The 26,314-nt window shown below is 42.4% G+C and overlaps 1 protein-coding gene across 3 annotated transcripts in view; it reads right to left on the bottom strand.

Moving 5' to 3' along the window:
- The window catches only part of smg7 (SMG7 nonsense mediated mRNA decay factor), a 72,872-nt gene that overhangs the window by 11,127 nt on the left and 35,431 nt on the right, over positions 1-26,314 (bottom strand). Inside the window, exons 8-18 of one of the 3 annotated variants that reach the window (XM_034182658.1) lie at positions 18,598-18,733; positions 18,358-18,520; positions 17,596-17,758; positions 17,431-17,501; positions 17,168-17,228; positions 16,976-17,095; positions 16,390-16,813; positions 12,595-12,736; positions 11,550-11,968; positions 9,244-9,606; positions 7,884-7,886 (exon numbers count right to left, since the gene is read on the bottom strand). In XM_034182658.1, the coding sequence (XP_034038549.1) occupies positions 7,884-7,886; positions 9,244-9,606; positions 11,550-11,968; positions 12,595-12,736; positions 16,390-16,813; positions 16,976-17,095; positions 17,168-17,228; positions 17,431-17,501; positions 17,596-17,758; positions 18,358-18,520; positions 18,598-18,733 (2,065 nt within the window). The remainder of the gene's footprint in view (positions 1-7,883; positions 7,887-9,243; positions 9,607-11,549; positions 11,969-12,594; positions 12,737-16,389; positions 16,814-16,975; positions 17,096-17,167; positions 17,229-17,430; positions 17,502-17,595; positions 17,759-18,357; positions 18,521-18,597; positions 18,734-26,314) is intronic. The other 2 variants (XM_034182659.1, XM_034182660.1) reach the window with 2 other exon arrangements.

Here is a 26,314-nt window from a genome sequence, read left to right as displayed (position 1 = left end):
TGAAAAAAATTTTATCAAACAAAGCAGCAGTCTCTGAGCCATTCCTAAACAATGAAAAAACGACGAGAGGGTGGGCGACTCCTCACTCAAAGACTGCCCACAGGCGAATGACGTAACCGACAGGCGTGAAAAAACTCTCGCATGCCCACGAGGGTTCAAGCATGTCTGATGTAATCACACGTGATTAAAATCCATATGGTTTTTGAAAAAAATAATAAGGTCCGTTACTTTTATCACAGACCTCGTATATTACTCTGGAACAAAGTCGACAGACAGTGTTTGACATAAGCAAGACGTTAAAGAGCAAAGGAATCGATCACAATGATTCCAACTGAAAATAATGGAGAAGTAACCTGGGTTTCTTGTGGCATTTTTACATAAAACAAGCACAATAACAAGTCTAGAAACCCAGAGAATATATTCACGAGAGTTTTAGGCACAATATACAAAGAGTTTAATGCTGTTGTCCGTGTGGAGCCTGACCAGAGCATCTCAAATGCATTTCTTCGGTCGTGAATGTACTAAGATTACCCATAATGCACCTGGACACAGCATGTCCACACTAAAACATTCAAAGTTAGTACATTACTTTAAAACTAAAACATATATCTGATTTTTTTCACTTCAGACATGACGTTAATTTAAATAACTTGTCCGAAATTAATTTGGTTAAAATTTTAACCATAACTTAAAATTGTATGCCTCTGGATGACTTGGGTGATATTGCCAGCGTGTCAGAATGGGGTCAAAAGAAATTAGCTTTTTTTCTTTTCTGTGCCCAGTTCTCCTTTGCCTACAGAGGATAGAGTGGTTTCTTCTGCAACCAGCTCTCCTCTGTTTGCAGAGAATAGAACTGCACATCTACTACAAAACATTTAACAGGTAGGCACTCAACTGATTTCAGAGTTAATAAATGTTTGTAACTCTTAAGCTTTGTTCACCACGCCTGTAAAAATATGTTCGCAGTCTAAAATTTATCAGACCAAAACGTATCAGAAGATAATTGGTCCAATGATGGTTTTCAAAGTTATTTGAAAAGTTAATCCAATAATGAAAATATTAGTTTAGCAGATTAGCGGAACTGTGCCCAACACTGGTATTCATTGGGTAAAAAAATGTTTCTACAGTTTAGAGTCTCATCTCTGGAAAAACATACAGTAGTGTCCAGAATAATATTAGTGCTATGTGACTAAAAAGATTAATCCAGGTTTTGAGTATATTTCTTATTGTTACATGGGAAACAAGGTACCAGTCGATTCAGTAGATTCTCACAAATCCAACAAGACCAAGCATTCATGATATGCACACTCTTAAGGCTATGAAATTGGGCTATTAGTAAAAAAAAAAGTAGAAAAGGGGGTGTTCACAATAATAGTAGCATCTGCTGTTGACACTACAAACTCAAAACTATTATGGTCAAACTGCTTTTTTAGCAATCCTGTGAATCACTAAACTAGTATTTAGTTGTATAACCACAGTTTTTCATGATTTCTTCACATCTGCAAGGCATTAATTTTGTTGGTTTGGAACCAAGATTTTGCTGGTTTACTAGTGTGCTTGGGGTCATTGTCTTGTTGAAACACCCATTTCAAGGGCGTGTCCTCTTCAGCATCAGGCAACATGACCTCTTCAAGTATTTTGACATATCCAAACTGATCCATGATACCTGGTATGTGATATATAGGCCCAACACCATAGTAGGAGAAACATGCCCATATCATGATGCTTGCACCACCATGCTTCACTGTCTTCACTGTGAACTGTGGCTTGAATTCAGAGTTTGGGGGTCGTCTCACAAACTGTCTGCGGCCCTTGGACCCAAAAAGAACAATTTTACTCTCATCAGTCCACAAAATATTCCTCCATTTCTCTTTAGGCCAGTTGATGTGTTCTTTGGCAAATTTTAACCTCTTCTGCACGTCTTTTATTTAACAGAGGGACTTTGCGGGGAATTCTTGCACATAAATTAGCTTCACACAGGCATCTTCTAACTGTCACAGCACTTACAAGTAACTCCAGACTGTCTTTGATCATCCTGGAGCTGATCAATGGGTGAGCCTTTGCCATTCTGGTTATTCTTCTACCCATTTTGATGGTTGTTTTCCATTTTCTTCCACGCGTCTGTTTTTTTTTTTTTGTCCATTTTAAAGCATTGGAGATCATTGTAGATGAACAGCCTATAATTTTTTGCACCTGCGTTTATGTTTTCCCCTCTCCAATCAACTTTTTAATCAAACTACGTTGTTCTTCTGAACAATGTCTTGAATGTCCCATTTTCCTCAGGCTTTCAAAGAGAAAAGCATGTTCAACAGGTGCTGGCTTCATCCTTAAATAGGGGACACCTGATTCACACCTGTTTGTTCCACAAAATTGACGAACTCACTGACTGAATGCCACACTACTATTATTGTGAACTATTTTACTAATAGCCCAATTTCATAGCCTTAAGAGTGTGCATATCATGAATGCTTGGTCTTGTTGGATTTGTGAGAATCTACTGGTACCTTGTTTCCCATGTAACAATAAGAAATATACTCAAAACCTGGATTAATCTTTTTAGTAACACAGCACTACTATTACTCTGAACACTTCTGTAAAACATGGGAGAATACAAAAGTCTTGTCTTTAGAGGGCAGCAACTGCTGCAAGGCTGAGGGATCTTCCACTGCATGATGGCATCCAGGTCCCAACCTGAGCCGGCTCATGTGGGGGGGCACCTGGAACATCTCTTCTCTTTTCTCTTGGCAAATACACAACAGGTTTCTTCTTTCTCTATTCAACCCACTGCTACCACAGAGTCATCCTTCTAGAAAACCCTTTACAAGACCACTTCTCAGCAAGTCTGCGCAACTGCTGCTAAACACAGAACAGGTTGATGATTTGATCAAATCAACTGAAAGGGGAAGTCTGGAATTTTATCAACACAGCTCTTTTTAAAGGACATGTTTTTTAACGTCCCAGTTAGTAAGCCAATCAATCAATCAATTTTATTTATATAGCGCCAAATCACAACAAACAGTTGCCCCAAGGTGCTTTATATTGAGAATCAGGAAAAAGACATGCTGTGGAGGGGAGCAGAGATCAATCACTAATGATTAAATGCAGAGTGGTGCATACAGAGTAAAAAGAGAAAGAAACACTCAGTGCATCATGTGAACCCCCCAGCAGTCTAAGTCTATAGCAGCATAACTAAGGGATGGTTCAGGGTCACCTGATCTAGCCCTAACTATAAGCTTTAGCAAAAAGGAAAGTTTTAAGCCTAATCTTAAAAGTAGAGAGGGTGTCTGTCTCCCTGATCTGAATTGGGAGCTGGTTCCACAGGAGAGGAGCCTGAAAGCTGAAGGCTCTGCCTCCCATTCTACTCTTACAAACCCTAGGAACTACAAGTAAGCCTGCAGTCTGACAGAAAAGCGCTCTATTGGGGTGATATGGTACTAAGAGGTCCCTAAGATAAGATGGGACCTAATTATTCAAAACCTTATAAGTAAGAAGAAGAATTTTAAATTCTATTCTAGAATTAACAGGAAACCAATGAAGAGAGGCCAATATGGGTGAGATATGCTCTCTCCTTCTAGTCCCTGTCAGTACTCTAGCTGCAGCATTTTGAATTAACTGAAGGCTTTTCAGGGAACTTTTAGGACAACCTGATAATAATGAATTACAATAGTCCAGCCTAGAGGAAATAAATGCATGAATTAGTTTTTCAGCATCACTGAGACAAGACCTTTCTAATTTTAGAGATATTGCGCAAATGCAAAAAAGCAGTCCTACATATTTGTTTAATATGCGCATTGAATGACATATCCTGATCAAAAATGACTCCAAGATTTCTCACAGTATTACTAGAGGTCAGGGTAATTAGAGGTTATCCATGTCTTTATGTCTGTAAGACAATCCTGCAGTTTAGCTAATTGGTGTGTGTCCTCTGGCTTCATGGATAGATAAAGCTGGGTATCATCTGCGTAACAATGAAAATTTAAGCAATGCCGTCTAATAATACTGCCTAAGGGAAGCATGTATAAAGTGAATAAAACTGGTCCTAGCACAGAACCTTGTGGAACTCCATAATTAACCTTAGTCTGTGAAGAAGACTCCCCATTTACATGAACAAATTGTAATCTATTAGATAAATACTCGTATGATTCAAAACACCGCAGCACAGTGCCTTTAATACCTATGGCATGCTCTAATCTCTGTAATAAAATTTTATGGTCAACAGTATCAAAAGCAGCACTGAGGTCTAACAGAACAAGCACAGAGATGAGTCCACTGTCTGAGGCCATAAGAAGATCATTTGTAACCTTCACTAATGCTGTTTCTGTACTATGATGAATTCTAAACCCTGACTGAAACTCTTCAAATAGACCATTCCTCTGCAGATGATCAGTTAGCTGTTTTACAACTACCCTTTCAAGAATTTTTGAAAGAAAAGGAAGGTTGGAGATTGGCCTATAATTAGCTAAGATAGCTGGGTCAAGTGATGGCTTTTTAAGTAATGGCTTAATTACTGCCACCTTAAAAGCCTGTGGTACATAGCCAACTAATAAAGATAGATTGATCATATTTATGATCAAAGCATTAATTAATGGTAGGGCTTCCTTGAGCAGCCTGGTAGGAATGGGGTCTAATAGACCTGTTGATGGTTTGGAGGAAGTAACTAATGAAAATAATTCAGACAGAACAATCGGAGAGAAAAAGTCTAACCAAATACGGGCATCACTGAAAGCAGCCAAAGAGAACGATATGTCTTTGGGATGGTTATGAGTAATTTTTTCTCTAATAGTTAAAATTGTATTACCAAAGAAAGTCATGAAGTCATTACTAGTTAAAGTTAAAGGAATACTCGGCTCAATAGAGCTCTGACTCTTTGTCAGCCTGGCTACAGTGCCGAAAAGAAACCTGGGGTTGTTCTTATTTTCTTCAATTAGTGATGAGTAGTAAGATGTCCTAGCTTTACGGAGGGCTTTTTTATAGAGCAACAGACTCTTTTTCCAGGCTAAGTGAAGATCTTCTAAATTAGTGAGACGCCATTTCCTCTCCAACTTACGGGTTATCTGCTTTAAGCTGCGAGTTTGTGAGTTATACCACGGAGTCAGGCACTTCTGATTTAAGGATCTCTTTTTCAGAGGAGCTACAGCATCCAAAGTTGTCCTCAATGAGGATATAAAACTGTTGACGAGATAATCTATCTCACTCACAGAGTTTAGGTAGCTACTCTGCCCTGTGTTGGTATATGGCATTGGAGAACATAAAGAAGGAATCATATCCTTAAACCTAGTTACAGCGCTTTCTGAAAGACTTCTACTGTAATGAAACTTATTCCCCACTGCTGGGTAGTCCATCAGAGTAAATGTAAATGTTATTAAGAAATGATCAGACAGAAGGGGGTTTTCAGGGAATACTGTTAAGTCTTCAATTTCCATACCATAAGTCAGAACAAGATCTAAGGTATGATTAAAGTGGTGGGTGGACTCATTTACATTTTGAGCAAAGCCAATCGAGTCTAACAATAGATTAAATGCAGTGTTGAGGCTGTCATTCTCAGCATCTGTGTGGATGTTAAAATCGCCCACTATAATTATCTTATCTGAGCTAAGCACTAAGTCAGACAAAAGGTCCAAAAATTCACAGAGAAACTCAAAGTAACGACCAGGTGGACGACAGATCACAACAAATAAAACTGTTTTTTGGGACTTCCAATTTGGATGGACAAGACTAAGAGTCAAGCTTTCAAATGAATTAAAGCTCTGTCTGGGTTTTTGATTAATTAATAAGCTGGAGTGGAAGACTGAGGCTAATTCTCAGCCTCGGCCCGTGCTATGAGCGTTCTGGCAGTTAGTGTGACTCGGGGGTATTGACTCATTTAAACTAACATATTCATCCTGCTGTAACCAGGTTTCTGTAAGGCAGAATAAATCAATATGTTGATCAATTATTATATAATTTACTAACAGGGACTTAGAAGAGAGAGATCTAATGTTTAATAGACCACATTTAACTGTTTTAGTCTGTGGTGCAGTTGAAGGTGCTATATTATTTTTTTCTTTTTGAATTTTTATGCTTAAATAGATTTTTACTGGTTGTTGGTGGTCTGGGAGCAGGCACCGTCTCTACGGGGATGGGGTAATGAGGGGATGGCAGGGGGAGAGAAGCTGCAGAGAGGAGTGTAAGACTACAACTCTGCTTCCTGGTCCCAACCCTGGATAGTCACAGTTTGGAGGATTGGCAGGATTGGAAAATTGGCCAGATTTCTAGAAATGAGAGCTGCTCCATCCAAAGTGGGATGGATGCCGTCTCTCCTAACAAGACCAGGTTTTCCCCAGAAGCTTTGCCAATTATCTTTGAAGCCCAATTCATTTTTTTGGACACCACTCAGACAGCCAGCAATTCAGGGAGAACATGCGGCTAAACATGTCACTCCCGGTCCGATTGGGGAGGGGCCCAGAGAAAACTACAGAGTCCGACATTGTTTTTGCAAAGTTACACACCAATTCAATGTTAATTTTAGTGACCTCCGATTGGCGTAACCGGGTGTCATTACTGCCGACGTGAATTACAATCTTACCAAATTTACGCTTAGCCTTAGCCAGCAGTTTCAAATAACAACAAAACAACAACATAAAAGTATTCATGATTGTAAGTGTCTCTGCACACATGTGCTAATAATTAGTGATCTGATGTATTTTATTCCTCTCACTCTAAGCTTTAGCAGGTGCATTTCTGGAAGACGTTTCACTCAGCAATCCTCGGCATTTTTCAGTGTGTGATATCCTTATTAGCAAAACAGAAACATCCCATTGACTGGCAGACAGAGGGAAACGAACCTGCACTATCCAAAAACGAAGCTTCTGAGCTGCTGTTCAAAAGTGATGGCTCGGATTTACAGAGAGGAGACGACACGCTTCACCTCGAAACTCTTAACTTTTTAGAGTGTCAGATTTTGGAGCCTAAAGTGACGCGCTGTTTGTGTGGATGCTGGTTTACTAAAACTGTGGACATGGACATGGGACATCTGACACTGTTTTTAATAGACTGCCTGGACACAGAGATGGATTTGTTGCATTGGATAAAGTCAGAATACATTATTCCCAGGAGTTGATGGACATTATTTTACGTGCCACGACTGAGAGCCAAGCAGAGCTGTAGCCGGCAATTTCACACACATGCACGCGCTCTGATTGCGTGAAGTTTACATTTGGAAATTAATCCATAACATGACGGTTATACTGGCATGTTTTGTGGCTAAATTAAAATTTTTTATTATTATTTTTTTTACTTTGAGTGTAAATTTGGAGCTGTGTGTGTGTGTGTGTATGTAGATGCGCACGCGCGCACACTGTGCATCTGATGAGACGCTCGTTCGCCCCTGGCACCAGATGTATTTTTTTTTTTTAGATTTTATTGATAACAACACTCATAACTAATCGTGCACAAAGCTGATCCTGGAGCAGAGATGGTTATTGACAGGCTGCATTTATGACTCGTGGCTGAAGGTGCACAAAAACCTTCTTGGAGCCGTAGCTTTTACCGTGACTACATCAAAATGAACAGTTTTTAAGTGATAATTAACATTATCACTTAAAAATGAGTCATCATAACACGACATCACACTTATATAGACTTTGGAATTAATCTGTGCCTCAGTTCTTAATGTTATCAGCTACATTCCATTGCAGCGCACGCTGGGACACTTCTAGTAGCTGCGTCACTTGTCGGAGACACCCGAGTACTCACGAGTACTTTGTTTTCGGACGTTTCCATAGGTGTTTGCTGCGAATGCCATATACTTTGAAACCGGTCACAGAAGTGCACAAAATAATCCCGGTGGATCATCAGATGGTCACTAACAGCATAAATCTAAATTGTTATGATTTCGGTGTGACGTCCTTTAAATGTTTTTGATTTCAACGTTTCACTTGACAGAAAAACAGCGATAATTAGTCCAGAATCAAGATAGAATGCCAACAATGCCAAAGGCTAAATCAGGGGTGGCCAAGTTCAGTGCTCGAGAGCCACATTCCTGACACTCTTAGTTGTCTCCCTGCTCCAACACACCTGAATCCAATGAAAGACTCGTTAGCAGGCTTTTAATGAGCCTTTCATTGGATTCAGGTGTGTTGGAGCAGGGAGACAACTAAGAGTGTCAGGAATGTGGCTCTCGAGGACCGAACTTGGCCACCCCTGGGCTAAATGGTTACACAGCGTCAGCTGGCGGTGCGAGCTAAAACCTCACCCTAAACTGCATCCCATTACCACACAACAGGTGAAGATGTTACGAGGTGAACGGATGTACACGGAGAGCTGAGCGATTAAAACAACTGAAATAATGTATTGTGATAAAGTTTCCATCTATTATATGATGGTCATTTATACTCGATATGGACAAATCCAAAACCCCGTTAGACAGAAGACATAAATGTGAGAATAACAGCTACAGTTTTTAGCTTACATAATCAACGCACACAATCAGAAAGACCTGTTTGAACTACTGGTGACGGAAAATGTGCTGGAAATGGATAGAGAGAGAGAGAGAGAATGAGTGAGAGGGGCAGAAAGAGAGAACGCACGAGAGAGAAAACAAGAGACCAACAAACAAGACAACAAGTGAGACAGAGAGAGAGATAAACAGAGAGAGAATGTGAGAGAAAGAGAGAAAGATCGATGACCCAGTGAGAGGAACAAAAACCAATGGTGAACATGAACTCTTGTCATCCTCGAAAAGTGAGGAAACTGACAAAACCCGATACACACACATCCTCTCCTGAACTTTCACTGTAAAAGCCCTCAGAATGCACTGCTACTACATTTGTTCCTGTAGCACCTTCTAAGCTTATACAGAAAGAAACCTGCTGCTAAAGTCTGCAAGTTCCACCTCCCTGTGAGCTCGGCTTATAACTGGTGTTCTGTTACAAGTCTACTCATGCCGTGTCGTTTGTTGTCTGTCTAAAGGCTCTGCTTTAAGCAGTGAGTGCACAGTATGTAGATTTGTAATGTGCATGCACTAAATGTGTCCCGTCTTAAATGTCTTGTTTTATATTTTAAATGTCACACCACTTGATTAATGGTGAAATGTTGTTTCGTCTCACTACGTACACACAGTGTATATGACTGGCTTTGACAATAAAAACCTGCTTGATTTGACTTCTTGAGGTTTTTTAAAATCTATTAGAAAACGAGGGTTTGATGAATCTCTCGTTTCTGGTCAACCTTATTCTCACTCGGTACCTGCAGAGAATGGCTTACCTCAAACGGAGGGCCCCGGGGCCCAGCAGCACCATCGTGGTCAGAGCAAATACCGCTCGGCTGGGCCCTTTTGCCCATTCTGTCCGTCATCATGGCCAGACTCTCTCCCCTCCGGTAAGACCGGTCCCAGTAGAAGTCCTGCATCTTGACATCTGAGAAGTTCTTCATCTTGTCCATGGCAGAGAGCTGCGGCTGTGTGGGTGGCTGCAGCTGGTGCTCATACAGTTTGAGCGGTTCCTGCGGTACCACGTAGAACGCCTGCTGCTGCTGTTTGACAGAGAGCTGCATGGGAGCCATCTTTGGGAGGGCTGCCTGAGCCTGAGTCCACATCTGAGCCGGCTGGTCCTGGACCGGCATGTACTGCTGACACAGAGGAAAGAGAGCATCACTCACGGCAGCGCACGGTTCAGACCACCACCCTACAACTGGACAGGCCGGCAAACCTTTAGACATAAAACAGAAGTGGACCAAGTTGCACCGATATGAAGAGGAACGTCGGTCGGACCCCCCAAAGGAATCCTCAGTCGGACCTCCCGAAGGAATCCTGAGTCGGACTTCCCGAAGGAATCCTCAGTCGGACCTCCCGAAGGAATCTTCAGTCAGATCTCCCGAAGGAATCCTCGGTCCATTGATATACGCAGACGGTACCAAAAATTTGGAAAAAACATCATAATTCCAGTTCTAAAAAAGTCATGTCCTGAGGAGGACAACAATTATAGACCAGTTGCACTCACCTCAACTGTTTTTAAAGTTTTGGAACGGCTTATGATAGATGTACTTCAAACTGATGTGGAGCCATTTTTAGACAGTTACCAGTTTGCTTATAAAAGGAAAAGCAGCACAAGTGATACTATAACAACTTTGATGCACCTCACATTACAGCACCTTGATAAGCCTGGGACATATGCTAGAATGCTGTTTAATGATGTTAGTTCTGGTTTCAACTCTATTCAGCCACACATTCTTCTTAGGAAGTTGGTACAAATGAAAGTTAACCCCTTTTTAATTAAGTGGTATCATTCATTTCTGACAGACTGACCACAGCAAGTAAAAATAAATGGAACACTTTCAGATACAGTGGTGAGTTGTACGGGAGCTCCGCATGGGTGTCAGCTAACCACTCCTGTTTACTTTGTACACTAACGATTGTGTTAGCTTTGGGCCTGATCAGTATGTGGTCACATTCTCTGATGATACTGTCATTCTGAGTCTACTTTCCAGGTCACTTGATGTTTCTTCTCACATGGCCGCTGTGAATGATTTTGTGGTTTGGTGTGACAACCATAAACTCCAGATTAACACGAACAAGACGGTGGAGATGATGCTGGATCCCAGATCAACCGGTGACCATAGTGCTGTTGTCATAAACAACCTCACAATTAAACAGGTGACCTCTTACAAATATCTTGGTGTTTACATTGACAGTAATTGACAGAGTCATAAAACGCAGGGAAGATGAAGACAACACACTGGAAATTGTTTTTTTTTTTTTTATTATTATTCCTTTATTGGTTCATTCTACTGGTGCTTATAGTTGTTAAAACTTGGATAAAGTTACTTTCACCAGTGCAAGTGCAGTATAAAATTACGTGCACCTCTCAAATAATACGTGCACAAACTAGCATCTGCACGTACTATTTCGAGCCCTGATAAGCTTAAATTGTACTTTATGTCATAGGATGGATCTTGCACATTTTCCAGTTGAATGGCGAGCTGTTAATGGCTGTGTGGTTTTAGTAGTTGATGGCGGGTGGGTTACAGTGATTTTATTCTTTTTTCACTGGTTTTAAGGTTATTTATTTATGCTATTTTATTGTTGGTTGTATTTATTTTGTGGTTATTACTGTTGTGATGTTGGTCCTGTTTATTGTTTATGCAGCTGAGCCCCCTCATGCACCAAGCTAAATTTCTCCAAAAGGAGACGATTAATAAAGAACTTTGAACTTTGAGTCAGACTTCCTGAAGGAATAGAGGAAGTGGTGAAAACCACCGGTTGTTGTTTTTAATGCACTCATGCTAACAATGTTTAGCTCAGTCACTGCGTGTGGTGTCATTAGCCTGACAGCGGAGAACAGAGAGAAACATTTAAAAACTGTTTTTCTTTCATCGTCTGCAGACTGTCGTCTCTTATTTTTGTTGGTAAAATGATGGTTGGATCTAGTGTCCCAGTGGACGTCATCATGGGCTCTGGATCAATTTTCATTGATGTACCAAGTACTACATCACCTCAGGGTCTGGACTTTATCCACCCCACCAGCAAGTTCTGCATCTACTTGTTCTCTGTGTGAAGTGATCATGTGACTGACCTGTTGCAGTCCCGGGTGGTGAGGTGGACTCTTCCCCATCCCAACCTGCTGGACCGGTTTAGTGGGGGACTGTTGCTGCTGCTGGTTTAGCACCTGGACCTGCAGCTGGACCTGCTGAATGCCTGGCTGGGCCTGAGGCTGCTGGCCCTGGGAGGGGCCCTGATTAATTGGTCCCGGCCCTTGGCCCGAGGACCCCAGCACCCGACTTGGACCTGGCCCTGGAACAGAGGGCCTCTGCTGACTGTAGGGCATGGGGGACTGCTTCTCGGCCTGAGCCTGGGTCCCAGCCTGAGTGTGGACAGCTGGCTGAAGGAACGGTCCAGGGACTGACACACCTGTAGAGAAGGCGAAGCCTGGGTTGACCTGAAGCCCCGGGAAACTGACGGGGGGAGGGATGACGAAGGCTGAAGGAGGGAAACCTGGAAGAAGGGGGGAAAAAAACAGCCAGGAGATGAGTTTATAGTTTAAACAAAATAAAACTCCATTCAAACTAGAAGGTATCGTAAATGACATTAATCTGTTTTAATTTTTGTATTTTACAGATAAGATTTACACTCTGATAAATCCTTCTGCACACTCCTGTCCAGCAGGTGGCAGTATGTGGCTAATGTCAGCTACTGTCTGCCAATGAATTACAAGAATAAAGATCCATTTTGAGCTGGTCATTGCTAATCTGGGGAAAGGTTCCTCAGCCACACGCTCTGTACTTTAATTCCATGTTTACTTCCAGTTCTGTTCCATAGTATGTGCAGAATTTACCTGTGTACTGGGCATTATGTTTCTGCCATTAGCCACTAGCTTAGCTGAGCCTATTAGCCAAGAGGGGCGGAACAGCCCCACCTCCAGGATGTTACAGGCAAAATAAAGCTGCTCTCCAGATTGAGCTGGTGCATCCAAGTTCACCACAAACCCATCAGGTCATCTCTGTTCTGCTTTCACTTGACGAGTTACAAGCTGACGACATGTTTCTGTCCACATAAACGGACCGGGACAGACTCAATCAGACATCTGTATGTTTGAAGACGTGTGTTTGTAGTGCGGTTACCCGGTCGGCTGGGCAGCGGGGGGAAGGCTCCGGGGTGGTGGATGGGGATGAACTGGGAGGAGCAGGTGGTCTGAGGCTGAGTGACGGGAGTCTTCTTTGCCTCGGATACTGGCGTCTTCCTCAGCTCCACCTGGGATTTAACCTCAACAACAAAACCAGCCAGTCAAACAGTGCAGCGATTCCCCCCAAACTCCAGATTCAGGGGCACTGACCTCCACAAACTAACATCCAGCGTTTCCAGTAGCTGACTGCATGTGACGGCTGGGTTTGGTCCTCTCATAAGAACCATAATTCAAACAGTCACCATGACAGAAAGATAAATATACTCAACAAAAATATAAACGCAACACTTTTGGTTTTGCTCCCATTTTGTATGAGATGAACTCAAAGATCTAAAACTTTTTCCACATACACAATATCACCATTTCCCTCAAATACTGTTCACAAACCAGTCTAAATCTGTGATAGTGAGCACTTCTCCTTTGCTGAGATAATCCATCCCACCTCACAGGTGTGCCATATCAAGATGCTGATTAGACACCATGATTAGTGCACAGGTGTGCCTTAGACTGCCCACAATAAAAGGCCACTCTGAAAGGCGCAGTTTTGTTTTATTGGGGGGGGGGATACCAGTCAGTATCTGGTGTGACCACCATTTGCCTCATGCAGTGCAACACATCTCCTTCGCATCATACGTGAAGAGAACACCTCTCCAACGTGCCAAACGCCAGCGAATGTGAGCATTTGCCCACTCAAGTCGGTTACGACGACGAACTGGAGTCAGGTCGAGACCCTAATGAGGACGACGAGCATGCAGATGAGCTTCCCTGAGACGGTTTCTGACAGTTTGTGCAGAAATTCTTTGGTTATGCAAACCGATTGTTTCGGCAGCTGTCCGAGTGGCTGGTCTCAGACGATCTTGGAGGTGAACATGCTGGATGTGGAGGTCCTGGGCTGGTGTGGTTACACGTGGTCTGAGGTTGTGAGGCTGGATGGATGTACTGCCAAATTCTCTGAAACGCCTTTGGAGACGGCTTATGGTAGAGAAATGAACATTCAATACACGAGCAACAGCTCTGGTTGACATTCCTGCTGTCAGCATGCCAATTGCACGCTCCCTCAAATCTTGCGACATCTGTGGCATTGTGCTGTGTGATAAAACTGCACCTTTCAGAGTGGCCTTTTATTGTGGGTAGTCTAAGGCACACCTGTGCACTAATCATGGTGTCTAATCAGCATCTTGATATGGCACACCTGTGAGGTGGGATGGATTATCTCAGCAAAGGAGAAGTGCTCACTATCACAGATTTAGACTGGTTTGTGAACAATATTTGAGAGAAATGGTGATATTGTGTATGTGGAAAAAGTTTTAGATCTTTGAGTTAATCTCATACAAAATGGGAGCAAAACCAAAAGTGTTGCGTTTATATTTTTGTTGAGTGTATTTCCAATTTCATTGTTGTTGTTTTTTTTTTTTTACCCCTGCGGTCACATTAGCCACAAGCCACAGAGACAGAGGGTGGCAAATAGTTGGCTTTAGTAGGTTGATGGGCATTACCGGGGCGTGGCCAGCTCGTGGTTACTTGGCGTTAATGTGCAGAATGTTTAATGGCAGATTATAAAAGACGGGGAAACCCAACACCGTCACTGTGAGTTTGTCCTTCATGCTTGACTACTTAATGGAACCAAAGTTCTCACGACACAGTGACGTTACTGTATTGCTAGTTAACATGCTAACATCTCCGTATGATGTCTTGTCAGTCATTCAGAGGTATTATGAAGTCACAAAACTGCCTTTTTACATTTAGGAGTGTTTACTTCTCGCCAACTTTTACAAAATACACAATAAATGCCAAACGTATTGGATTTATACATTTCTTTACACGCGGGGAGGTGATGGTCAGGTGGTTAATAGTTGGGCTTCAGACAAGAGGATCCTCGGTTCAAACCCTCGCCTGGCCATAAAATCACTAAGGGCCCTTGTGCAAGGTCCTTAATCCCTGAGTTGCACCTGGTGTGTAGTGAGCACCTGGCATGGCAGCACCCTGACATCAGTGTGTGAGTGGGTGAATATGAGGCATCAATGTAAAGCACTTTGAGCTTCTGATCTAGATGGAAAAGGCTCTATATAAATGCAGTCCATTTGCCATTTTATACAGACATAAGCTGTTTGGGAGTGTATTCCGCCATCTTGGATTTGTTTTTTTGTTTTGTTTTGTTTTTTAGGGGGGAGGCGAGCAGCCAGCTGACATCACAATGCCTTTTCACTCACCACATCACGTTGCTCATCATTTACATTAAAAAAAGACTTCTCGTGTATTTTGGCCCCACCTAGCTGGCGGCATGGTGGCCGTTGACTGTTGTGGCTGTTAAATGTCCTGTGCTTAAAAATGAAGAGTGGCTCGTCACTTTACCGCCATCTCTTGTGGCTAACATGACCATAGCATTACTGTGTCATGTACTTTAGAATGTCATGTGGCCTGTAATAGCAGAAAAATCACCTCCTGAGTGTAAAAACTGATTTTTTTTCTCTCTCTCTTTTTTCCCAAAATACATGCATTCCATTCAGCATATTTTTTAGTTGGTGACTTCAAACTGCACGATGTGGAGGATGATGGAAACACAAAGAGAGTGAAGATGCGTTGGGACAAATTATTAACACGACATCTGACATAAAATCAACATGTGCCACAAACTGCAACATAAATGAATCATTTGATAGATGACAGAAACGATTATAAGGCTTTGATTCACAACAGGATGAAGACTGAAATGTCTTAAAGAAACTGAAGCTGACTCAGACTCTGACTAACATGCTAACAACTCAGAGTCAGACAAAATCTGCTTGCTTATGTAAACCCCTTCTCTTTCTTCTTTTTCTTTTACTGAACAGGGACAAATGCATTAAACATTATTTCTTATGAAATATAAAAACAGATCATGCAGGTTTCTTGCCATGGCTAAGGTCCCTGATTAGGCTTTTACTACTTAAACAAAAAGATTAAGAGCTACGTTAAAAAGTGAAGAACAGAAAACATATTTAGAGCAAAGCAAATAAGAGGAGGAAGTTAAAACAGTACAATAACGTTTTTAGGATTCAGTGTTCACAGATGTGTTTCAGTTTCAGCTATTGTTTTTGCTGCTTGTGTGTTAAAAACCTTGAGCTCTGTCAATGTTTTGATTTCAGGTGGTTATGTTCACGAGTTATCGCGCTAACGTTGGCATGCATGTTATGTTAGCACATATACGTATTTTTAAGCATATAATAAAGCCTGCTTTGTGATTTCATCATCAGACAATCACAAATACTGACCATTATGAGCTTTTGTTCAAATCTGTATCTCAGGGGTCACCAACCCTGTTCCCGGAGAGCCCCTTCCCTGTATGTTTTAACATGTCAACCTACTCAAGTCACACCTGTTTTGTTTTTTTTTAAGCGGTGTCTTCCAGCTGTTGATTGGCTGAGCACACCTGATAGTTAATTGCCTGGTAGTGGATCAGGGAGAGTTAGAAAACATGCAGGGCAGGTGCCCTCCAGGAACAGGGTTGGTGACTGATGTTGAAGGAACACAAACATGTTTCTCAGTATTTTCCCCAAATTCATTGGTTGTGATCATAAAGAATATTTTATTTCTCAACTCAATTTTTTTTAATACTTTGACTAATGAAACCTACCTACTAAATTTCTATGACAATCTCCTAATGAAGCACTCAGTCTAACTATTCTAACTAGTCTAACAAACCTGTCGATCAGCAGGACAGAAACACGGCCGAGTGATTTCACGGCGTTTCTACCTGTTTTACAGCATCGCTGGTTTTCTCGTGTCCCACTTTCTTCAGCTCACTCTTCCTCTTCCCGTCTCTCTTCACTTCCACTTTCCCAGCGGCTCCGCTGCCTTTGGTGAAATCGCGGCGCTCCTTTCCGCCATCCTTCTGGTGATGGTTTCGTATGGGCTCGCGGCTCTGCTCTCGCGGTTTGATGTTCTCCTTGAAGGTGACAACGGGTCCCTCACTGCTATCTGGCCAGGAGCTCTTAGCCTTTCCCCCCGACAGGACCGACCTCAGACCGCTGTTACCGTCATCATTGGACGTCTGCTCGCCATTGGACGACTCCTGCAGTACAGGCACCTCCTTCTCCTGCGGCTCCTCGACAGCTCGCTCTGGGATGTCTGTGATGAAGACGAGGAGGCCATCCTCACTCACCTGGCACTGGATCAGACTGCAGAGACAGTTTACACCCCTTAGCTCCACTAAACAGGCACTAACCATTTTAACCAGGCACCAACCATGAGCTCCTGCTGCAGCTTCTGCAGGACAGTCTAATCATCAGAGGGACAAATGCAAATGTGGGACAGACGGGGAAAGACAGACTGACACTCACCCCGGATTGTTGTCGGCCACCCACTTCCCCAGACTGATGAGCCTCTGGTGTCGCGTGTGGACCGGCAAGTTGTCTCTGTCCACCAAGATACCTTCGTGTCCTTTAGTAAAGTCCAGAGACCTGAAAAACCAACTGACCTCAGTACAGACCACAGACAGACTGATTATGCTGCTGGCAGAAGATGGTTAGTACCTCAGAGAGGGCCGGAGTGCCAAGAAACCCTGGAGCTCAAACTCCTCCGGCAGGGGCGTCACTGGTGAAGAAAACAAACACATCCTCAGAGAATACACTCAAATGACAAAAACTACAACCCACCGGACACCCTGGACCTGTCATCCAACACTCCAAAACAATAGCGAGAACCCATAAAGACTTCAGCCTTCTGAATCCCTGCAGTGTCAGTGTCTGCAGAAACCAGAAGATATATGGTCAGTAAAGATGAACCTTAGGCTTACCTGAGGAGCAGGACGTATTGTCCTCTTTGGGTTGGAAACTGTTGAGTATAGAGACCAACCAGGGCCAGATACTGGGACAAAGGAGAAGAAGAACCTAGTCTGATACAGAACTCAAAGGGTGAGAGGAAAAACAAATCTGCCAAGCAGACTGAAGAAACCACTTACTGCTGCCGCTTATCCACAGCTGCCTCACGGAAGACGCTGGGTCTCAGGCAGAGCCAGTCCAGAGAGACCTTGATGGCTGGCAGAGGGCACTCACCCAAGATCTCCTCATCTCCTCGGTTGTTGTTGAGCAGAGCGCGGCTGCACATCATGCCGAGGAATGACACTGCAAAGACAGGACACCATGTCACTGACACACATCTTTCATTTAAAGCTGCACTAAAAGTGGCGACACCTGCTGGTGAGCTCGAGGAGCATCTGAAGCATCTACAGAACAGAGACCCTCTGCTACCGCAGACAGAGCGAGCGCCTCATCAATGACCCCCCTGTAAGGACTCAGCAGAGTGCGCTGCTGCCACAGGGCCGGGGTGCGAAGGTCAGCAGCTAACTGCACACTCAGTCACTCTGAAATGTTTCTTTACAGCTAGTGAGGTAAAAATGTGCACGTGTAGCTGTGCACAGGAACTCACAGCCACCGAGTGCAGATTGGATGTGACATCCAGCAAATTATGACGCATCTGATCAATTCCCAGGATGTTCCACAGAGCAGCAGAGTTAACTGATGTTCATACTTTTCTTAAAAATAGACAATTTTTTATAGAAGCCCGAGTCATTTAGGGGGGAAAAGTTTTCAAATGTTTCAATACCAGTTCTTTTTTAAAATAGCATTTATAGGCAGCATTCGTAGTATTTCCAGCGTACTGTAGAGGAGCTGTAGTACTAACGGCAGTGTTAAAGGCAGTATCTGTAAGAGTCGGGACGTACTGAAGAGGCCGAGCAGCTGGAACCAGCTGATCTGCTGCTCGCTGCTGTAGCTCTGCTCGGTGCTGTCGGCCGTCAGGTCCCGGAGGTGATGCAGCTCAAAGAGGTTGATGACGGTGATGTGTACGAGCTGCTGGGAGCTGAAAGCTTTCTGCATGATCAGCCTCTGCACACACAAACGACAGCCACATCACTGTTGACGTCACGCCGAGGTCAGTAGAAGAAGAACTGAAGCAGGACTACCTGAAACTGCTCCTCCAGCTTCTCCCTCAGACCGTCCAGCTTCTCCAGGTTCCTGCTTATGTAGACGTGGCCATGAAACTTGATAAAGGCCTTGATGAAATCCGACACACTCCACTTGGCTTTCACTTCATCACGGCTGGAGAAACACAACAGACGCATGAACATACACACTCAGAAAACCTCATTACCACCATCATCACCACCACATTATCGTCTGCTGCTGTGATCACGGACGTGCCTGGACACGCAGATGTATATATCATATTGGGAAAACTCAGAAGACACTACTTTCAGGAGTTAATGGACTCTAATGTGCCACGATCCTGACAGAAGTTGAGTTGAAGGCAGAGCCGCGATCGTACATTGTGCGAGCACACGCGATCAGAACCTGAGAGCAAGTGGACCTGGACATTTTCTCTGGCCGAGTGGAACTGGATAATGATCTCTGGCTGTGGATCCGTGAGAATGAGTGGACCGCTCCATGGCTGGCGATCGCATGTGTGTGATACGTGTGTGTGGGCTTGTTTTTGTTGTGGACTAATTTAAAAATCTTTACACTGGGGTGAGCGGAATGTTGTTTTTTTTTTCATCTTTTGCTTTGTGTTCTTTCAATGTGGAGCTTTCAATGAAAGTACTTTTGGGGGCGTGGCTAAGCTGTTCATGGAGTAAGACGTGTGATTGCGGGCTCCTGCAAAATACGACTAAAAGTGATATTTCTTTGCGCTTTTATTTACAAATCTTGTATTTTTGCTTATTCGAAGCACATAATTATTTGAAGTGGACAATAGAATCGCTTTAAAATGTCTGGAAAGAGCACAGTTAAGAAGACTCGGACTACCATTCAGATGCAGCTAACTCCTAGCATGCAGGCTACCACTGGTGCTTCAAGTGTGCAGCTAGCACCGAACGAGCCGGTCTCTGCCCTATCCGAGGCTGAATCAGACACTGCCGCTTTAAAACTTGAGATTTTGTCATCACTAAAAGAAGACATTGCCGGAATCATCAAGAAAGAGCTCCAAGATGCCCTTGTGCCAGCGCTATTGCCAGTGAGGTCTGATTTACAGACCTTGCAGGCGCAGCTAACGGCTAATAAGGCCGCTAGTGATGCTATGTTGACGGCATTGAAAGGTACAGTTGAGGACATGGAGACGGCTCTGTCTGAATGTACGGATGACATAGCTATTATGAGAACGACCGTGGCACATCTCTCTGCAACTGTAACCAGACTGGAAAGCAAATGTGAGAATCTTGAGGCCAGATCGAGACGCCAAAACATAAGAATAGTGGGAGTCCACGAGGGTCCCAACACTTGCAATATCACTGCTGTCACTGCCCTGCTCAAAGAGACCCTCGGGTTGAAGAGCGAGCCCCGCCTGGACCGATCTCACCGAACGGCACCTCAACAAACAGCATCAGGAGATCGCTCGCACCCACGAGCTATTATCTGTCGGCTTCACTACTACAGTGATTGTGTGAACATTTTACATTGTGCGAGAGAGCGGGGGCAGATAAAGGTCGGTGATATGACCATTTCTATTTTCCCTGACTACACTGATGGAGTAGCTCGGGCTGCATTCAACGACGTGAGGCAACAACTCTGGAACATCGAGGGAGCCCGGTATGGTCTGTTTTATCCAGCACGGCTCCGTATTACCTACAGGGGAGTGGAGAAGGAGTTCACCTCTGCTGAGAATGCTGGACGGTATATGAAGATCATGGTAGCAGGGTAATCTGGGAATGCACCGGTATGGCCTCATCTTTCAGACACTTTTTCACTTCTTTTTATTTTGATTGTTAGTTGATACAAGACTGATTAACAATACAGACTTTCATTAACATTGAAATTTTGTTGTTCACAATTATTGATACATATGTAAATGTACAATTTGTGGTGCTCATATAATTTTAAATCATAGTCTTTGTAACATTAGGGTGTTCTTACAATGCGCATTTTACTTTTAAGATCTGTGTTTGGTGGGAGTCCCTTCACTCTGTTTTTTAGCTAATTGGCTCTAATTTTTGCTTCTAGGAATAGTTTAGTTGACTCTGAAGTGCTCACACTTTGTGAGCATGTTTTGTCTTTATGTCATTTACACTGCTGTCTCCACAGTTCAAAGGTTTTTGGGGGACTTTGGGTGTTTTTTTTGCTTTTTAGGGGAATTGGGGGGAGGGGGGCCATCTCAGCTCTATGTTATTTGGTCAAATGGCTAGTACCACCTTAAATTCTACTATGTCTGGGCTTGGTACACCTTGCAGATTTATAAGTTGGAATGTTAGAGGGATGGGCAACCCTGTCAAGAGCTCAAAGGTGTTCTCTCATCTGAAACGTCAGAGGCCTTCTATAGTGTTCTTACAGGAGACGCATCTTGCAAATGATGACCATCACAGATTGCGCTGTCCTTGGGTGAATCAGATTTTTCATTCTGACTTCAATTCAAAAGCGAGAGGAGTTGCTATATTGATTCATAAAAATGTACAATTCTTCTCCACTAAGGTTATAGACGACAGACAAGGTAGATTTCTAATAGTTGCTGGTACTTTGATGGGGAAAAATGTTTTATTAGTTAATGCATATGCTCCGAATTTTGATGCCACCGCCTTTGCGAATAGACTGTTAAGTAGCCTCCCCTTTTTGAATACTCATTCTATCATCTTTGCTGCCGATCTGAATAGTGTTTTTAATCCAAATTTGGACCGATCAAACCCGCGCACTACAACATTATCAGCTATGGCACAAGTATTTTCTGATTTCATGAAACACAATGGCCTTATCGACCCATGGAGATCTCTTAACCCTGCAGGTCGGAAGTACTCATTTTTTTCCCAAGTGCATCATTCTTTCTCCAGAATCGACCTTTTTTTTTTATTGATAGAACTTTAAATCCATTTGTACTCTCATCAGATTATTTGAGTATAACAATATCTGATCATGCACCACTGTTATTAGACATTCAATTTAACACCCAAATGCACACTCCACCTCGATGGAGGTTTAATTCACTTCTTTTGGCAGATAAGGCATTTTGTGATTTCATCTCTAACTCGATCGATGAGTTCCTTTTGTTTAATCAAACTAATTCTACTTCGCATTCACTGATATGGTAGACACGCAAATGTTATCTTAGGGGTCAAATAATTTACTATAATGCCTTATCAAAGAAAAAAATCTGATTTAGAATAAACGAATTAACCACTGCTATAGCCGATATTGATCAAAGATATGCCAGGAACCCGTCTCCAGAACTTCATAAACAGCGTTTGGATTTGCAAACAGAGTTTGACCTTTTAACCACTAGCGAAGCAGAGCGCTTACTATTACAAACTCGCGGTACATATTATGAGTATGGCAATAAGGCCAATCGTCTTTTGGCTCATCAGCTAAAACGACAAACTACTTCTCGTAGTATATCTAGTATAAGAAATGCCCAAGACACTTGATTCTGACCCTGTTGAAATCAATAACACCTTTAAATCATTTTCTTTTTCATTATACAAATCAGAATCCCCCCCCTGCCAATACCAAAATGGATGAATTTTTCAGAGACCCTAATAATCCAGTGGTTGATCCTGACATTGCTAAGAGTCTGGATTCCCCACTCACTAACACTGAAATTTTAAATTCAATCAAAGCATTACAATCAAATAAGTCACCCGGACCTGACGGCATTCCAATTGAATTTTACAAAACGTTTGCTGAAAAATTGGGACCACTGCTCTTGGCCATGTTTAATGAATCACTGGAGAACAGTTGTTTACCACCCACGCTCACGCAACCCACTATCACGTTAATCCATAAGAAGGACAAAGATCCCACACTCTGTGGGTCCTATAGGCCCTTATCATTGTTAAATTCTGATGTTAAGGTGTTAGCTAAAGCTATTGCATCCCGCATGGAAAATGTACTCCCCTCCATTATTTCCAATGAGCAAAATGGTTTTATAAAGTCGCATCAATTATTTTTCAACACTCGCTTATTATTAAATATCATATACTCAAAACACACATCAGACAAACCAGAGTTGGTCATTTCTCTCGATGCGGAGAAGGCTTTTGATAGGGTGGAGTGGGAATGCTTGTTTGCAGCTTTGTCTAAATTTGGGTTTGGTAAGAGATTAATCGCATGGATCCGTCTCTTATATTCATCACCCAGAGCTAGTATACATACCAACAACATTTACTCTGATTACTTCACCCTGGGCCGCGGAACACGTCAGGGTTGCCCTCTCTCGCCTCTGCTTTTTGCCTTTGCAATTGAGCCGCTGTCAATCACATTAAGGGCTTCTCCATTATTTAAAGGGATAATGCGAAATAATATCCAATACAAACTGTCATTATATGCTGATGACTTGCTACTGTATGTAACTGACCATGCCATCACTATTCCAACTGTTTTGAGTATTCTGAATAATTTTAGCTCCTTTTCGGGGTATAAATTAAATTTCAAAAAGAGTGAATGTTTTCCAATTAACCATGCTGCTTGCAACCTTCAACAAAACAATGTTCCTTTTAAATTTAGCCCTTTAGGGTTTAAGTATTTAGGCATAAACATTACTCGTTCTTTTTCTTCTTTAGTATCTGCTAATTATACCCCTCTTATTATAAAAGTTAAGTCTGACTTTCAGAAATGGCATTATCTCCCATTATCCCTTATTGGCAAGATTAATGTGATTAAAATTAATGTTTTGCCTAGATTTCTTTTCTTATTCCAGATGATTCCAAGTTTTCTGCCTAAGAATTTCCTTGACACATTGGACAAGATAATTAGTGATTTTATTTGGAATGGGAAACCTCCTAGAGTGCAGAAATCATTGTTGCAAAGGTGTAGACTTGGTGGTGGTCTTGCACTACCCAGTTTCCAATCGTACTACTGGGCAGCTCACATTCATAAACTTTGCTACTTGTTAAAATCTACAACATCCCCATGTTGCAGACTAGAACACTTATCCTGTAGTGGTTCATCTCTTTCAGCTTTGATCTTTTCCTCTATTCCTACAAAACTATCTTTCTATACTGATAAAGTGGTACTCAATACACTTAAGATTTGGTATCAATTTAGACGCCGTTTTGGATGGGTATCTGCCTCATCGCAGGGCCCATTGAACAATAATCACTTATTTCCTCCATCACTATCTGACTCGAGTTACTCAATTTGGTATGATAAGGGCATCAAGCAAATTAAAGACCTATATACATCTGGGATATTTGATAGTTTTGCTAATCTTTCTGCTAAACATACTTTGCCTGGAAGTCATTTATTTCGCTACTTTCAGATACGTAACTTTGTTTCAAATCTTTTTCCTAATTTTCCTACTGCTCCTCCAACACAGTCCTGGGAAACTGTGTTATCGCACAATATACACCAAAAAGGACATATCTCAAAAATATATGATTTTATATTGTCTTCAAATGATCAATCTAGTCTGAAAATCAAGCGCGCATGGGAAAAGGAGTTGGGGATCATTATAAATGAGGAACTTTGGGACAAATCCATTGATAGAATACGAACCACCTCATGTGCCCGTCTTAGTCTTATACAACTTAAAGTTTTATACAGGGTACATTTATCCAAGTCAAGACTATCTGAAATATTTCCCGAAACCAAAGACAAATGTAACAGATGTAAGGACTCTCCTTGCCACCTTAGTCATATGTTTTTTCAATGTCCCTCTCTATATAGTTTTTGGTCTAGTAAATTCACTACTATGAAAACAATTCTGGGTGTAAACTTAAGGCCCAGTCCTTTGATTGCCATATTTGGTATCACTGATTCTTCAATCGCATTGACCTCCCTGCAGAAAGATATTATAGCCTTTACCTCTCTAATTGCAAGACGTTTAATAATACTACTTTGGAAATCTGCAAAATGTCCTTCTTTTTCTCAATGGCTAAAAGATGTTATGTGTTTCTTAAAACTTGAAAAGACAAAATACACTTTAAGAGGATGCACTGACAAATTTTTCCAAACATGGCAATGCTTTATTAGTTACTTTTCAGATCTGCTTGTGCTACCAGACTGAACGTCTGCCAATGCCTGGACATGACACATGTATACGAGGGCTGTCAATAAAGTAACGGTCCTTTTTATTTTTTTCAAAAACTATATGGATTTCATTCATATGTTTTTACGTCAGACATGCTTGAACCCTCGTGCGCATGCGTGAGTTTTTCCACGCCTGTCGGTGACGTCATTCGCCTGTGAGCACTCCTTATGGGAGGAGTCGTCCAGCCCCTCGTCGGAATTCCTTTGTCTGAGAAGTTGCTGAGAGACTGGCGCTTTGTTTGATCAAAATTTTTTCTAAACCTGTGAGACACATCGAAGTGGACACGGTTCGAAAAATTAAGCTGGTTTTCAGTGAAAATTTTAACGGCTGATGAGAGATTTTGAGGTGATTCTGTCGCTTTAAGGACTTCCCACGGTGCGAGACGTCGCGCAGCGCTCTCAGGCGGCGGCGTCAGCCTGTTCAAGCTGAAAACCTCCACATTTCAGGTTCTATTGATCCAGGACGTTGTGAGAGAACAGAGAAGTTTCAGAAGAAGTCGGTTTCAGCATTTTATCCGGATATTCCACTGTTAAAGGAGATTTTTTTAATGAAAGACGTGCGGACGGGTCCGCGCGTCGGGACACAGCCGCCGCGACGCTCCCCCACAGGAAAAACACCTCTGTTGGAAGCCTTAAGGACAAGTTGGAACATGTCCTGCTGTTAAACAATTTCTCATATACTCACTCCACTGAAAGCCATCAAAAGCCGCCTGGATTTTACAAATGGTTATCAACACGGAGGTGTTTTTCCTGTGCCGCCGCACCGCGTCGGCTGCGTCCCGACGCGCGGACCTGTCCGCACGTCTTTCATTAAAAAAATCTCCTTTAACAGTGGAATATCCGGATAAAATGCTGAAACCGACTTCTTCTGAAACTTCTCTGTTCTCTCACGACGTCCTGGATCAATAGAGCCTGAAATGTGGAGGTTTTCAGCTTGAACAGGCTGACGACGGCGGCTGAGAGCGCTGAGCGACGTCTCGCACCGTGGGAAGTCCTTAAAGCGACAGAATCACCTCAAAATCTCTCATCAGCCGTTAAAATTTTCACTGAAAACCAGCTTAATTTTTCGAACCGTGTCCACTTCGATGTGTCTCACAGGTTTAGAAAAAATTTTGATCAAACAACGCGCCAGTCTCTCAGCAACTTCTTAGACAAAGGAATTCCGACGAGGGGCTGGACGACTCCTCCCACAAGGAGTGCTCACAGGCGAATGACGTCACCGACAGGCGTGGAAAAACTCACGCATGCGCACGAGGGTTCAAGCATGTCTGACGTAAAAACATATGAATGAAATCCATATAGTTTTTGAAAAAAATAAAAAGGACCGTTACTTTATTGACAGCCCTCGTACGTGTAAATAAACAGCCTATTCTGTATAGATGTATATATTTATATATATTTTGTAATGTAGAGCAATCAGTGTTATTACTGACGAGCTGAGATGGGGTGGGTTTGTTTTGTTTTGTTCTACTTGTTCTGTTTCAGTTAAGCCATCATAAAAAAGGATGCACATAACAGGTGATATTTTACATTTGTGTAACTTTGTACAATTACTGTAATAAGAGGGGGAAAAAAAGAAGAAAAGAGAAAGACATTGTATTTAACAATGTACTGTATTTTATTACCTGTGTCTTCAATAAAAAAGAATTGAAGAAAAAAAAAAATGAAAGTACTTTT

This window comes from Thalassophryne amazonica, chromosome 12 (genome assembly GCF_902500255.1).
Source record: "Thalassophryne amazonica chromosome 12, fThaAma1.1, whole genome shotgun sequence".
NCBI classification, from domain to species: domain Eukaryota; kingdom Metazoa; phylum Chordata; class Actinopteri; order Batrachoidiformes; family Batrachoididae; genus Thalassophryne; species Thalassophryne amazonica.
Note: the sequence above shows the minus strand (reverse complement) of the source record. Positions and strands in the feature narration are given on the sequence as shown.